This window comes from Bufo gargarizans, chromosome 6 (genome assembly GCF_014858855.1).
Source record: "Bufo gargarizans isolate SCDJY-AF-19 chromosome 6, ASM1485885v1, whole genome shotgun sequence".
Classification (NCBI taxonomy): Eukaryota; Metazoa; Chordata; class Amphibia; order Anura; family Bufonidae; genus Bufo; species Bufo gargarizans.
In genome coordinates, this window is record NC_058085.1 from 271,808,118 (window position 1) to 271,821,126 (window position 13,009).

The window sequence follows — 13,009 nt, forward strand, 5'->3', positions numbered from 1 at the left end:
GGCAGGGTTCTGCTTTCGGTGTCACCGTTCATTTCATCAGAGCAGTCGGTGCCTCCTGGGGCGGGGGTGTTAGGTTTCGGCCATTCATTTGTGCAGGGCGGTCACTTCTTCCTTGCACACCTTACCGAGTTCTACTGGGGGCATACTCGGGCTTCGGCGTATGCTGCCTTGGGCCGCCTGGTCTGCAGGCGGTGTTTTCTTGATGCCTTCGGGTGCTTCGCCTTGGTGCTGTGGTCCCTCCCCTCTTGGACTGCTATTGAACGTCCCAAGGTCTTCTGTGTCCCCCAAGGAAACTGGGCGAGAAAACGAGATTTTTGTATTACTTACCAGTAAAATCTCTTTCTCGCTCTTTCCTTGGGGGACACAGCACCCACCCATTCTTGTTTTTTCTTTGCACGGTTTCAGAGTTTGTTTTACCCGTTGGGTAGTTGGCTTGTTGGTTCCACTTTTGGACTTTGCCTTTTCTCACTGCTTGGACACGCAACTGGCAGTCTCTCTCTCCAGGCTGAGGGTATAGCTGTGGAGGAGGGGCTTAACAGTTTTCACTTAGTGTCACGCCTCCTATGGAGATGAGCTATACCCAAGGTCTTCTGTGTCCCCCAAGGAAAGAGCGAGAAAGAGATTTTACTGGTAAGTAATACAAAAATCTCGTTTTTGTCTACACTTGTCCAACCTTACACTGCCTAGGAGTTGGCTTAATTTGCACTAAAATGCTGGCGTCTGTTGGTACTTCCTAAGCTATGCCCCCCTGTCGAGTGAGGCACAAAATAAGTATGAAACACACAATAAGTGTACGCAAACCAGTTTTTTTGCACAAATTAAGCCAGCATTCTGCCGCATTTAGCTTAGTAAATACTCCCACATGTCTATTAGTTAAAGACCAGAGAGACATTTCACCATCTATAACCAAATTATTGTTAGAGCAGGTAAAGATTCAACATGCCAGAAGAACCCACGTCCTAAAAGAAAAAAAAACAAGGAAAGGAGGGGACACAGACAGGTTATCTTACAAAGAACACAAGACATAGCCCACCCAACCAGGGCACAATACTTATCCATCTTAATACAGAACTTCGGGGGCACATGATGGGATTAGTCGCTTCGTTACTATGATTTTAAAGAGAGTCTTTCACCTAAACTGAGCATTATAGAACACTAACACCATGATCTGCATTATAGACCCCATATTGGAATGCTACTTGCCGTAAACTTTTATTCAGGGGCGGTGTTCAAGTGGCCGATGCCCAGGCCCCTCGTCACTTTTCATATGAAGCCCCTCCCCTTTCACCCCTCTGGCCCGCCCTGCTCTTCAGAAATCCAGCGCCGTACATAAGATTCGCCGCACCTGCGCACTTTATTTCCCATTATGGGCAGAGGCACAAGGCCGGCTAGATGTACGGGCCGGCACATGCACATTAAACGCTCTTGTGCCTCTGCCCATAATGGGGAATGAAGTGCACAGGCGCGGCGAATCTTGCGAACGGCGCTGGATTTCTGAAGAAACTAGGGCGGGCCAGAGGGGTGAAAGGGAAGGGGCTTCATATGAAAAGCAATGAGGGGCCTGGGCACCGCCCGCTTGAACGCTGCCCCTGGGCACCTTCAGAACCTAACTAACATATTGAATAAAAGTTTTTTTTTTTGTGAAAATAAGCGACGGACAGCTATACGGTACGTAGCGTTCCAATATTGGGACTATAATGCAGATCATGGTGTTCGTGTTCTATAATGGTCAGTTTAGGTGAAAGACTCCCTTTAAATTGTCCAAATTTGCTCATTCAGTTTGTTTGCTTTTAATCATTATACCAGAATCAATAAAAATCATTCAGAAATCGCTTATAAGTTTGTACCCTGGTATGGATGCCTAGTACTCATTGCAGAGCACAACTGTGAAATGCGCTAGCATCAGCTACTAAGACAGGAAGTGAAAAAGCATTAGGGACTTCCCAGCATGCATTATGTGTAGGGTTAGATAGAGAGCGAGTTGGGCACCAGTCCAGCTGAAGTACACCAAGCCGTTTGTCATTACCACTTTGTAAAGTCTGCCGTCCTCCAGCCAGCACCCCGCTGGGCAGCATTCCAGTTGGGGTTAAACCCTTCAGTGTCAGAACACTTTCACTTTCCTCCCTGGGAGACAAAAGACAGGAAGAACGCTTGTCAGGAGTGCATGAAAGCCTGGATCACAGTATGAATACAGTAAAGAAATACTGAAAATCTTTAAGACGTGATCTATGTAGCAAGCAAAGTGCAAACAGAAGGGGTGAAAAAAAACAAAACACATTCTGCCTTATACAACTGGCAGTCACCACATGCTGCAACAGCTTCAGAACGGAGAAACAGGAAGGAGAAATATTTAACCGTTTGCCAGGCATTTATGACAGATAATTTTACTGATGATATGGGGGTTGGGGGGTGCTGACCAAACTACCTGTTTCACTAATACAGAGATTAACAGACCTGTGCTGAAGTCAAACAAGGGTCCTTGTCAATATGGTACAGGGATGGCACAGATGGCATTGAAATTACCAGTAGGGTAAACTAAATACTGCTCTTAAAGCGACTGGGCAGGGTGGGGGTTGGGGAACAAACTTATGGATCTAAGCTCAGGTGGTCGAGTAATGGTCATCACAAACCACCCAGAAAGCTATACAGGTAGTACTGGGCTGTTTACACGGGCCGATAATTAGGCCAATTTTTGAGGATGAGTGCTTGTAGAAAAAGTCTGTCTAAAAGGTGCTGGTGATTGATCGTATCTTTTGGCTGGTATCTAATATCATTGTTTCTGGGCACAAGGCCGTCTGCCGTAACGGTCTCATCCCAATACAGCAGAGGGGATTGTTGCATATAAATACAACCCTCATCTCCGCTGAAGATCAGGGAATTATCAAGGCAAATGATATGTTCCCAATAATTGCCGGAAACATTGGACTGTGTAACAGGACCTTTATTCACTTGGTGTACAGGAAGGTTATTTCCTGTACAGGTTTCCAGGCGGCTCCCGACAATCGCTGTACAAGCGATATAACACCAGGGATCCCCAGAACCACAAACATTCTGCTGGCAGTGCATGTAAAAGGTTATTTCCAGGACGTCCTCCATGACAGCACTACATGGAGGTTGTCTCCCCCGCCCACTATTGGGACAGGAAACAGAGGTTAAAAGCTCCCCCCCCCACCCACCTTCACCAGTGTTTTTTCCTGTCCCAATAATGGACAGGGCAGAGAGAGGGTCTCTCTTCAGACCTTTTTTTGTTTTGTTTTTTTCAATTTTTTTTCTAAACGCCAGGCTAAAATCCCTAAGCTGGGGTCCCTTAGCTTCCCAGCCCCTCCAGTACCTGTGGGTCACGCGGCTCACTGCTGGGAAGGACGTTCGCAGGGGCTGGGGAATGGTAGCCGCAACCACGCTGGGGCTCTGGGCTGCAGGATGCTCTCTCCAGGGGAGACGCGGGAGCCGGAGCGCCTTTTTTTTCTTTTACTTCCGGTTTCGTTGAGGCGCCGATGAAGGAGTGCGCATGTGCGTAACCTCCGACACCGGATCCAGCATGGCGGCGCCCTGTGTTTGATCCCCGCGGCGAGGGACGCTAGAGGCCTAGCGTTTGGGCCTCGCGTCCCATCCGGAAACCCCTGCAGTGACCAGAAGGAAGGGGAGGAGCATCCACGCCAGGAGGGGTAAGTGCCATGGGCATTTAAAGTCTGGTGGGGTTGAGTGGAGTCCCTCAAGTCATGGAGTCATCCAGTATGAGAGAGCCGTCCCCAGACCCTCCTGCCCAGGGACATGTGAGTAAACCCAGCACTGCAGGGTGGTGTACGGTGATAGGTTTAGCAAGCATTATAGCCTGTTTCTATCATCATGTCTCCTAGGGGGAAAAAGATCCTACCTTAAAGGTGGATGCTAAAAAGAAGCCTAAGAGATGCGCTATCTGCAACAAAAGGCTTCAGGAGTCGTATACAAAGAAACTTTGTGCGGATTGCATTAACAAAATGATGAAAGAGGAACAGTCGTCCCTTTTAACAGACCTTAGAGCCATCATTAAAGAAGAGGTCAAAGCATCAGTTTCCTCCTTAATAGCGCCTAAGGTGGCGGAGCAGACCACTGGGATTAAAAGACCTAGGGAAGCCTTGGAATCAGACCCAGAGGTTATTGAGATGGAATATTCAGGAGAGGAGGAGGAAGAAGAGTCTTTACCTTCCTCATCCCAGGAGGAGAAACGCAAATATTGTTTCTCTTCTGAGGATATGGATTCCCTTCTGACTGCGGTTAGACAGACCATGGATATCCCAGACGAACCAACTAAGGTCCATTCAGGAGGAAATGTTTGCAGGCCTGATTACTAAACGGAAAAAAGTTTTTCCTTTGAATTCCAGCCTAAAGCAGATGATCCTGGATGAGTGGGAAGATGTGGAAAAGAGGCTTTTTATTCCCAGAGAATTCAAAAGTCGTCTATCCTTTGACAAGGAGGACACTAAACTATGGGAGGAAATCCCAAAGATAGACGCCCCGGTCGCCAGGGTAGCTAAGAAAACAGCAATCCCATTCGAGGACTCCTCCCAGCTGAAAGACCACATGGACCGCAAGGCCGACGGTCTCCTGAGAAAATCTTGGGAGGCTTCGGCGGCCTTGATTTCCACCAACGTTGCAGCCACATCTGTGGCTAGGTCCTTACTATTGTGGTTATCTCAGCTGGAGAATCACTTGTCAATGGGAACTCCCAGGGAGGACATCTTGGAGACTATCCCACTCCTGAAGATGGCAACGGCCTTTACAGCGGACGCCTCGGCTGAGTCAGTCAGGTTCGCAGCCAAAAGTGGGGCCCTTCTAAACACCGCAAGAAGAGCGTTGTGGTTAAAGAACTGGTCTAGTGATCTCACCTCAAAAAATAAACTATGTACAATTCCATTTTCAGGATCATATGTGTTTGGCCCTAGCCTGGACAAAATTCTTGAAAAGGCCTCAGATAAAAAGATAGGGTTTCCTGAAACAAAAACTAGGAAGACACAAAGAACCAGACGTATAAAAGACAAGGGTAAATCGGGAAGATGGTCCTATCCTAAAGGGGGTAAGGGCAGAGGATTTCTGCTTAACCCCAACACTTCCCAAGACAAACAATGACGCCAGGCCAGTCGGGGGAAGATTAAGATCTTTTCTCCCAGCATGGAGCCAAATAACCCAGAACCCTTGGGTGCTCCAAATTATTCAGGAGGGATACAGGATAGAGTTTATGTCTGTTCCACAACACAAATTTGTGCTGACAGGGTACGGAGGAGATACACCTCAGGAAAACCTTTTAAAAGACGTCACAAAATTAAAGAAGCTGGGCGCAGTGACTCGCGTCCCTGCGGGTCAGGAAGGCAGGGGCTTCTATTCAAGGTTATTCCTGGTCAAGAAGCCAGATGGTTCATTCAGAACCATAATCAACTTAAAACCCCTAAACGTCTTCATAAAGTACCGTCGTTTCAAGATGGAATCGATAAGATCGACAACACCCCTCATTTCTCAGGGAGCGGTAATGTGCACCTTGGACTTAAAAGATGCATATTACCATGTATCAATACATCCGGACCACCAAAAATTCCTAAGGTTCGCGGTAAGGGAGGCAGGGAAAGTAAACCATTATCAGTTTCAGTGCCTGCCCTTTGGGATTTCAACAGCCCCCCGGGTGTTTACAAAGTTAGTCATAGAGATAGTGGCCTTTCTCAGACTGAAGGGAATAAAGATTGTACCCTATCTAGACGATCTTCTCCTAACCGCAGACTCTGCACCAGTTCTAGCGGCACATACACAGACAACAATATCCCTCTTACAGGATCTCGGCTGGATCATAAATTGGGAAAAGTCGGACCTAGTACCAGAGACCAGAAAGATCCTCCTGGGAACGCTGCTAGATTCGAACCTACAGAGGTCTTTCCTTCCACCTCAAAAGCAGCAGAACCTCGTCAGGAAATTGAAAGCGTTTCAGGAAAAATCCGTGTGCACCATCCGAAACGCCATGAGCGTCCTGGGCTTGATGACTTCTTGCATATTTACGGTACCGTGGAGTCAGCATCACACGAGGATCCTACAGAAGATGATCCTGTCTGTCTGGGACGGGGACCACCGATCCATAGACCGGAAGATCCTGGTAAAGGAGAATGCGCGGAGATCCCTAGATTGGTGGCAGATAACAAGCAACCTGTCAAAGGGCATCTCCTGGAACCTAAGCCCATATGTCGTAGTAACTACAGATGCCAGCCAACAGGGTTGGGGTGCAAAGGTTGGAATCTACTACTACCAAGGAACTTGGAGTCAGACCATAAAGAACAGGTCTTCAAACTTCAGAGAACTTCAGGCCGTGTGGGAGACTCTCAAACAGAGTCAGGATCTTTTAAGCGGTCAAAACATACGAATCCTATCAGACAACATGACAGCGGTCTCTTTCCTCAAACATCAGGGGGGTACAAGATACCCTCTTCTCCAGAGTCTAACAAACAACATTTTTTCCTGGGCCGAGGAGAATGTGCTATCAATCTCTGCAGTACACCTACAGGGTTAAAAAAACCAGTCGGCAGATTTCCTCAGCAGACACCTTATAGATCCAAACGAGTGGACTCTGAACAGACAGGTGTTTCTAGAATTGACAGCTTCATGGGGGTACCCAGAAATCGACCTCTTTGCTTCAAGGGAGAATGCTCAAACAACCTCCTTCTTCTCCCGGAACCCTGCCGATCATCCCACAGCAGTAGACGCTTTATCCCAGTCCTGGGACATGAAGCTAGCGTATGCGTTTCCTCCCTTCCCCCTGATTTCAGTAGCCCTAAGAAAAATCAGCAGGGAATCGTCCAAGGTGATCTTCATAGCTCCCTTTTGGCCGAAACAAGCCTGGTTCCCAGTCCTGTCCTCTCTGAGTCAAGAAGAACCGATTCCTCTCCCTCTCAGACCAGACCTGCTGCATCAGGGTCCAATCTGGAGTCCGGAAATAAACAAGCTGAAGTTAACAGCGTGGCTTCTGAAAGGGACTTGTTAAGATTACAGGGGTTCTCGGACGGAGTAATAGCCACTATCCAGAGAGGCCATAAGCAGGTGACATCGGCGATTTATAATAAAATCTGGAAGAAATTCTGCTCCTGGATGACGCTGAGAGGGAAGAATCCCCTGCTCCCGAGTCTAGGAGATATTCTTGATTTCCTCCAAGAAGGATTCAACATGGGTCTTAGTACCCTCAAGGTGCAAACTGCAGCCTTGAGTTGGTTTCTAAATTACTCTCTGTCAGAAAATCGATGGGTAAGCAGGTTCTTAAAGGCGACCACGCGGATCAGACCAACACTAAGATCTCCGGTTCCACCTTGGGACTTGTCGCTAGAGCTTAAGGCCTTATCAAAACCACCCTTTGAACCCCTACACGAGAGTAGCTTAAGAAACCTAACCTTAAAAATGATGTTTTTAGTAGCCATCACATCAGCCCGTAGACTAGGGGAGATCCAGGCCCTCACCAACCGTGAGCCATACCTTACAATCTGTGAAGATAGGGTCATATTAAGGCTAGACCCGTCCTTTATACCTAAGGTAGTTTCTTCCTTTCACCGGAACCAGGAAATTGTACTACCAACCTTCTACACAGATCCAAAGACCGAAAGGGAGAAAGAGTTCCACCTTCTAGATGTCAGACGTTCCCTCCTTTCCTACTTAGACGTTACCAGTACCTTTAGACTGGACTCAAATCTCTTTGTTCAGTTCTCAGGCCGCAATAAAGGCAAGAAAGCTTCTAAAGCGACATTGTTAAGATGGATTAAAATAGTCATTAAAGAAGCCTATCAGAGCCAGGAGCTCCCCTGTCCCCAAGAGGTTAGGGCTCATTCTACAAGAGCAGTCTCGGCTTCATGGGCCGAGCATGCGAATGCTTCTATCGAACAGATTTGTAAGGCGGCCACCTGGGCAAGCTCCCAAACCTTTTGTAAGCATTACAGATTAGATGTATCAGGGAATGTTGACCAGTCTTTTGGGCGGAAAGTTCTTCAGGCTGCGGTCCCTCCCTAGTTATTGGATTAATTTGGTATTCCTACTCCATGTAGTGCTGTCATGGAGGACGTCCTGGAAAGTAAGAATTAGTCTTACCGGTAATGATGTTTCCAGGAGTCCGACATGACAGCACTGGTAGTTCCCTCCCTATTAGTTAATTTGTTTCTTTTGTGCTATGATACCCATTATTGTGTGATAATCTATAAAACACTGGTGAAGGTGGGTGGGGGGGGAGCTTTTAACCTCTCTGTTTCCTGTCCCAATAGTGGGCGGGGGAGACAACCTCCATGTAGTGCTGTCATGTCGGACTCCTGGAAACATCATTACCGGTAAGACTAATTCTTACTTTTATACCTTATTCGCCTGCTCTGGAACAAAATCTGTCTAGATCGGGGGAAGTCCACAGCATTCTTTATTACTGCTGACCAATCAGCTGACTATCAGTATTTTTAGAAATCTACAGCCAATTTGGCAAGTGCAAATCTGAACAACCTAAGGATACCCTAAGGGCTTAACCACACGGCTGTAGTTTTGGTCCACGTGATCCACGTTTTTACAGACTGGATGCGCACCCATCCAGCTCAATGGGGCCGCAAAAGATCCAGACAGCACACCTGTCCGTTCTGTGGTCCCACAAAAAAATAGAACATGTCCTATTCTTGTCTGCTTTGCGGACATGGATATGACATTTCTGCAGGAGTAAAAAAGCGTCAGTACTTGGCCAGTATCTGTGTTTTGCGGATAGGATAGAGTAGTGTAAAGGAGGCCTCCCTTGTGGATTTCACCCTTTGCAATGAATAGGGCGAAATACACATCATGTGACTATACATTTAGCAGTATGTGGTGTGCTAGGATGAAGAGAACCAATACGCTCTCCACGATGTGTTCTTCATAGCCTCAAAGTGGTGCACTTTTAAGGTTCTTTCATGCCATCAAACCAACAGATAGCTTTCCAAGCTGTACTCCATAATCCTTTGGTGTCCATAAGGCTTTGTTCTTGACCGCATCGGTGGCTTTCTTAGGAGACTCCATTCCAGATTTTTGTCATCAAAATGATGCACCCAATTATATGTCAATGGGATTAATCAAGTGTCATCGCTTCTGTCACAAATAGAAGCTAAAACACAGATGTAAAAAAAAAAAAAAAAAAAAAAAAAAAAAGGTTGAAATAAACGTCTCTGCCACTGTCTGTGCTATAAACAGACAGCTCTCGGTTCTTCAGCTGACGGCATACATTACATAATTTTTGGCAGATCCTGACAATTTCAATGGTATCTGACAAACTCAAGTATCATAGCAACCCGACTGTCCCCCAAAATCTACTGTCTGCGGGAAAACAAGGATCATGCATATTTGATGCCAACATATGCAACATTGTCCTCCTCAGGAGAGATGCGCTGCCAACGCTATCTGGCAGACGCATCCCCTCTCCCTATAGCAGTAAACATACATGCTTGCCCAGTTTGAGAGTGCATGTTAATTACCAAGCCAAGGATTGTTGACAGTATATAGCCAGCTTAAAGGGACAGGTAAAATCCTCCTGTCACAGGTAGACAATACTGTTTACAGTATTACATCGTATAAAACTGTTAAAAATGTGTCCCAATCGTCTGAATAAAGAGGGGTTCAACCTGGTAAATGAACAGGAAGGTCAAGATTTTCTTCTGCATTTACAAGGCAAAAATAAAGCACAAAGTAAAGAAAGGATCCAGAAGAGGAGGCATGCAGAGCAAACTGTCAGGATGTGCTGCAATCCATACCCAAGATGCAATCCTGAGCATTGTACCCACCCGTCAGCTGCACGGCTCTTAAAGGATCCATTCAGGCCTATTACAGGCAGTGGCATGCTGTCTACAGTATTCCCACAACGCATCCCAACACATTCCAAGGTAAGTAACCCAGGAAAAATATACCAATGTTGGGGGTTAGCTGCTCCCATAAAACAGTTTTAATGATTCAAGTAAGCTTTAATTTTATTTACTTTCATTCTTAAAACGATTTAACATGTGAGAAAGTCAAAAGTAAAGTAAATCATCCTTTCTTAAAAGCATGCAGCAGAAACAGCATTAAAAAAGTAATCTGACCTATGTTGCACGTGATCATGTACACGGCTATGGTGCCATAAGAGTAACACACAATGAGATTAATAAAATTAGTGAAAAAAATAATAAAAATAGGAAAACAATGCAAATACATAAGTGATTGAAAAACAAAAAAACAAATACTCATTATATTTAATTAAGTTATTAGGCATCTTTGTGACCTCCATTACTTTGGGGTCCTGGCATAAATATATATATACACATATATATATATATATATATATATATATATATATATACACACACACACACACACACACACCTTTTAAAGGATCGTTTCAAAGAAAACGTATAGGCTGATTTCACACGGGCGTTGCGGGAAAAGATGCGGGTGCGTTGCAGGAACATGCACGATTTTACAGCGCAAGTGCAAAACATTGTAATGCGTGAGAAAAATCGGCATGTTTGGTACCCAAACCCGAACTTCACAGAAGTTTGGGTTTGGTGTTCTGTAGATTGTATTATTTTCCCTTATAACATGGTTATAAGGGAAAATAATAGCATTCTGAATACAGAATGCATAGTAAAATAGGGCTGGAGGGGTTAAAAAAATAAAATAAATTTAACTCACCTTAATCTACTTGTTCGCGCAGCCCGGCTTCTCTTCTGTCTTCTTTCTTCAGGACATGGGTAAAGGACCTGTGGTGACGTCACTGCGCTCATCACATGGTCCATCACATGATCTTTTACCATGGTGCTGGATCATGTGACGGTCCATGTGATGAACGTAGTGATGTCATCAAAAGGTCCTATTCCTCACAGAAGAAGACAGAAGAGATGTCGGCTGCGCGAACAAGTGGATTAAGGGGAGTTAATTATTTTTTTATTTTTAACCCCTCGAGCCCTATTGTACTATGCATTCTGTTTTCAGAATGCCATTATTTTCCCTTATAACCATGTTATAAGGGAAAATAATAAAGATTGGGTCCCCATCCCGATCGTCTCCTAGCAACCGTGCGTGAAAAATCGCACCACATCCGCACTTGCTTGCGGATGTTTGCGATTTTCACCCAGCCCCATTGACTTCTATGGGGCGTGCGTTGCGTAAAAAAAAAAAAAACGCACAATATAGAGCATGCTGCGATTTTCGCGCAACGCACAAGTGATGCGTGAAAATCACCGCTCATGTGCACAGTCCCATAGAAATGAATGGGTTGGGATTCAGTGCGGTGCAATGTGTTCAACCAGCGCGGAAAACTCGCCCGTGTGAAAGGGGCCTTACAGTGTTCTCTCTAGTGCAAGGCCTTCTAATGAATGGCTTGTTTCATCAGCGCGACTTCTTCACCTGGAGGGGACTGTCGGCTGGTAGCAGTGACCACATATTCTCCGACCTGAAGCCAAAGCAGAATGTCTGCCCTTGCTCTATCAATCGGAGAAGCTACGCTGACCAGGAAATTGTCAGGGCCGGGCTAAAATGATTGGCCCTGTCAATCTAGTGGCATGTGGCCACTTCTTCAACTGCGGAGCCCCTCACGTGTAAAGAAGTCATGCTGATGAGACAAACTTAATAGTTAGAATTAATTAATCTTTAGTTAAAAAACACGGATGCATTCTTCTAAAAACAGAGGTTGTGTTTGGTATTGCAGCTCAGCTCCGCTGTAATTAAGGCGCCATAATACCATACACAACCTATGGACAGGTGTGGTGATCTTTCTGGAAGGAAGTATTCGTGTTTTCCTAACTCTTGAAAGCCCCTTCAAGCCTGGAGCCCTGCTGTATAGCTACATTTACAACATAAGGGTATGGCCACACAGAACATCATGTTGCAGAAAATCCACAATTAATCTGTGGCAAAACAGTGTCACGGATTTGGATTTCTGTAAGAGTGAAATCTGTGGCAGAAATCTACAGTGTAAACGTGTCCGCTACAGATTTAAACTCTGCACCACATGTCGAGTTATGTCAATGATTTGTTGTGGACGTTTCCGCAGCTTATGAATAGAATCTTCCAAAATCTTGGCCATTTTGCCGTTACTGTATAGTGTTGCAGTTTTTCTACACACAAATACTCTGCCACGTGCACACGCACCCTTCCAACCTGAATGCCTGCAGCTCCCACTAGAAGGATCTCATGACAATGTTTCCCAGATGTGTCAGAAGCTAGATCTAAGGAGATGTCAGAAAGGTCTTTGGCCCTGACAAGACAACCCTTTTAAGAAATGGCACTATGTGCATATAACCTAACCTGTAGAATGTCAAACTATAGGCTGTCCTTTTGAATTAAAGGGGGTTGTCCTATTAAGACAACTTATTCCCCATCCACAGGATAGAGGATGTGTCTGATCAGCAGACGTCTGACCGCTGGGGTCCCTGCCGGTCACAAGAGTGGAGGCTTGTGCTCCCTTGCTTGAATGCAGCGACAATCACACAGGCATATCCGCCACTCCATTCATGTCTATGAGGCAGCCAGCTAATCACTTGTACTCTGCTATATCCAGCAGCCCCACAGAGCTGAATGGTGCAGCAGCACACATGCATGATTACTGCTCCATTCAAACAGGGCAAGTGGCCCCCACTCTTGTGACTGGCAGGGCCCCCAGTGGTCTGACCCCTGTCAATCAGACACTGATTCCTGTGGATAGGGGATAACCCGTCTTAGGACTCATTCACACGACCGTGTCCGTATTGCGGTCTGCAAAATACAGGTACCTTCCTGTGCAATCCCCATTTTTCTCACTTCCGTTATTAGAAATGACTATTTTTGTTCGCAGTGTCTTTCACTGCCTGATTAGACGATACAAAAAAAAAAAAAAAACTTTTTGCAAAACGACAACTCCCAGTATGCCTTGGCAGCCTACAGCTACTATGGCTTGCTGGGAGTTGTAGTTTTGCAACAGCTGGAGGGCCCCAGGCTGAGCATCCCTGATCTATAGCTTTATTGCGGCTGATGATCCACCACATGACGTGTTGAGAAGATC

General features: G+C 45.8%; 1 protein-coding gene across 7 annotated transcripts in view; it reads right to left on the bottom strand.

Moving 5' to 3' along the window:
• PPP3CB (protein phosphatase 3 catalytic subunit beta) overlaps positions 1 to 13,009 on the bottom strand; it is a 95,168-nt gene that overhangs the window by 13,553 nt on the left and 68,606 nt on the right. For all 7 annotated transcript variants that reach the window (XM_044299232.1, XM_044299235.1, XM_044299234.1 and 4 more), the window contains one exon: positions 2,027 to 2,124. In XM_044299232.1, coding sequence (XP_044155167.1) covers positions 2,027 to 2,124 — 98 coding nt within the window. The remainder of the gene's footprint in view (positions 1 to 2,026; positions 2,125 to 13,009) is intronic.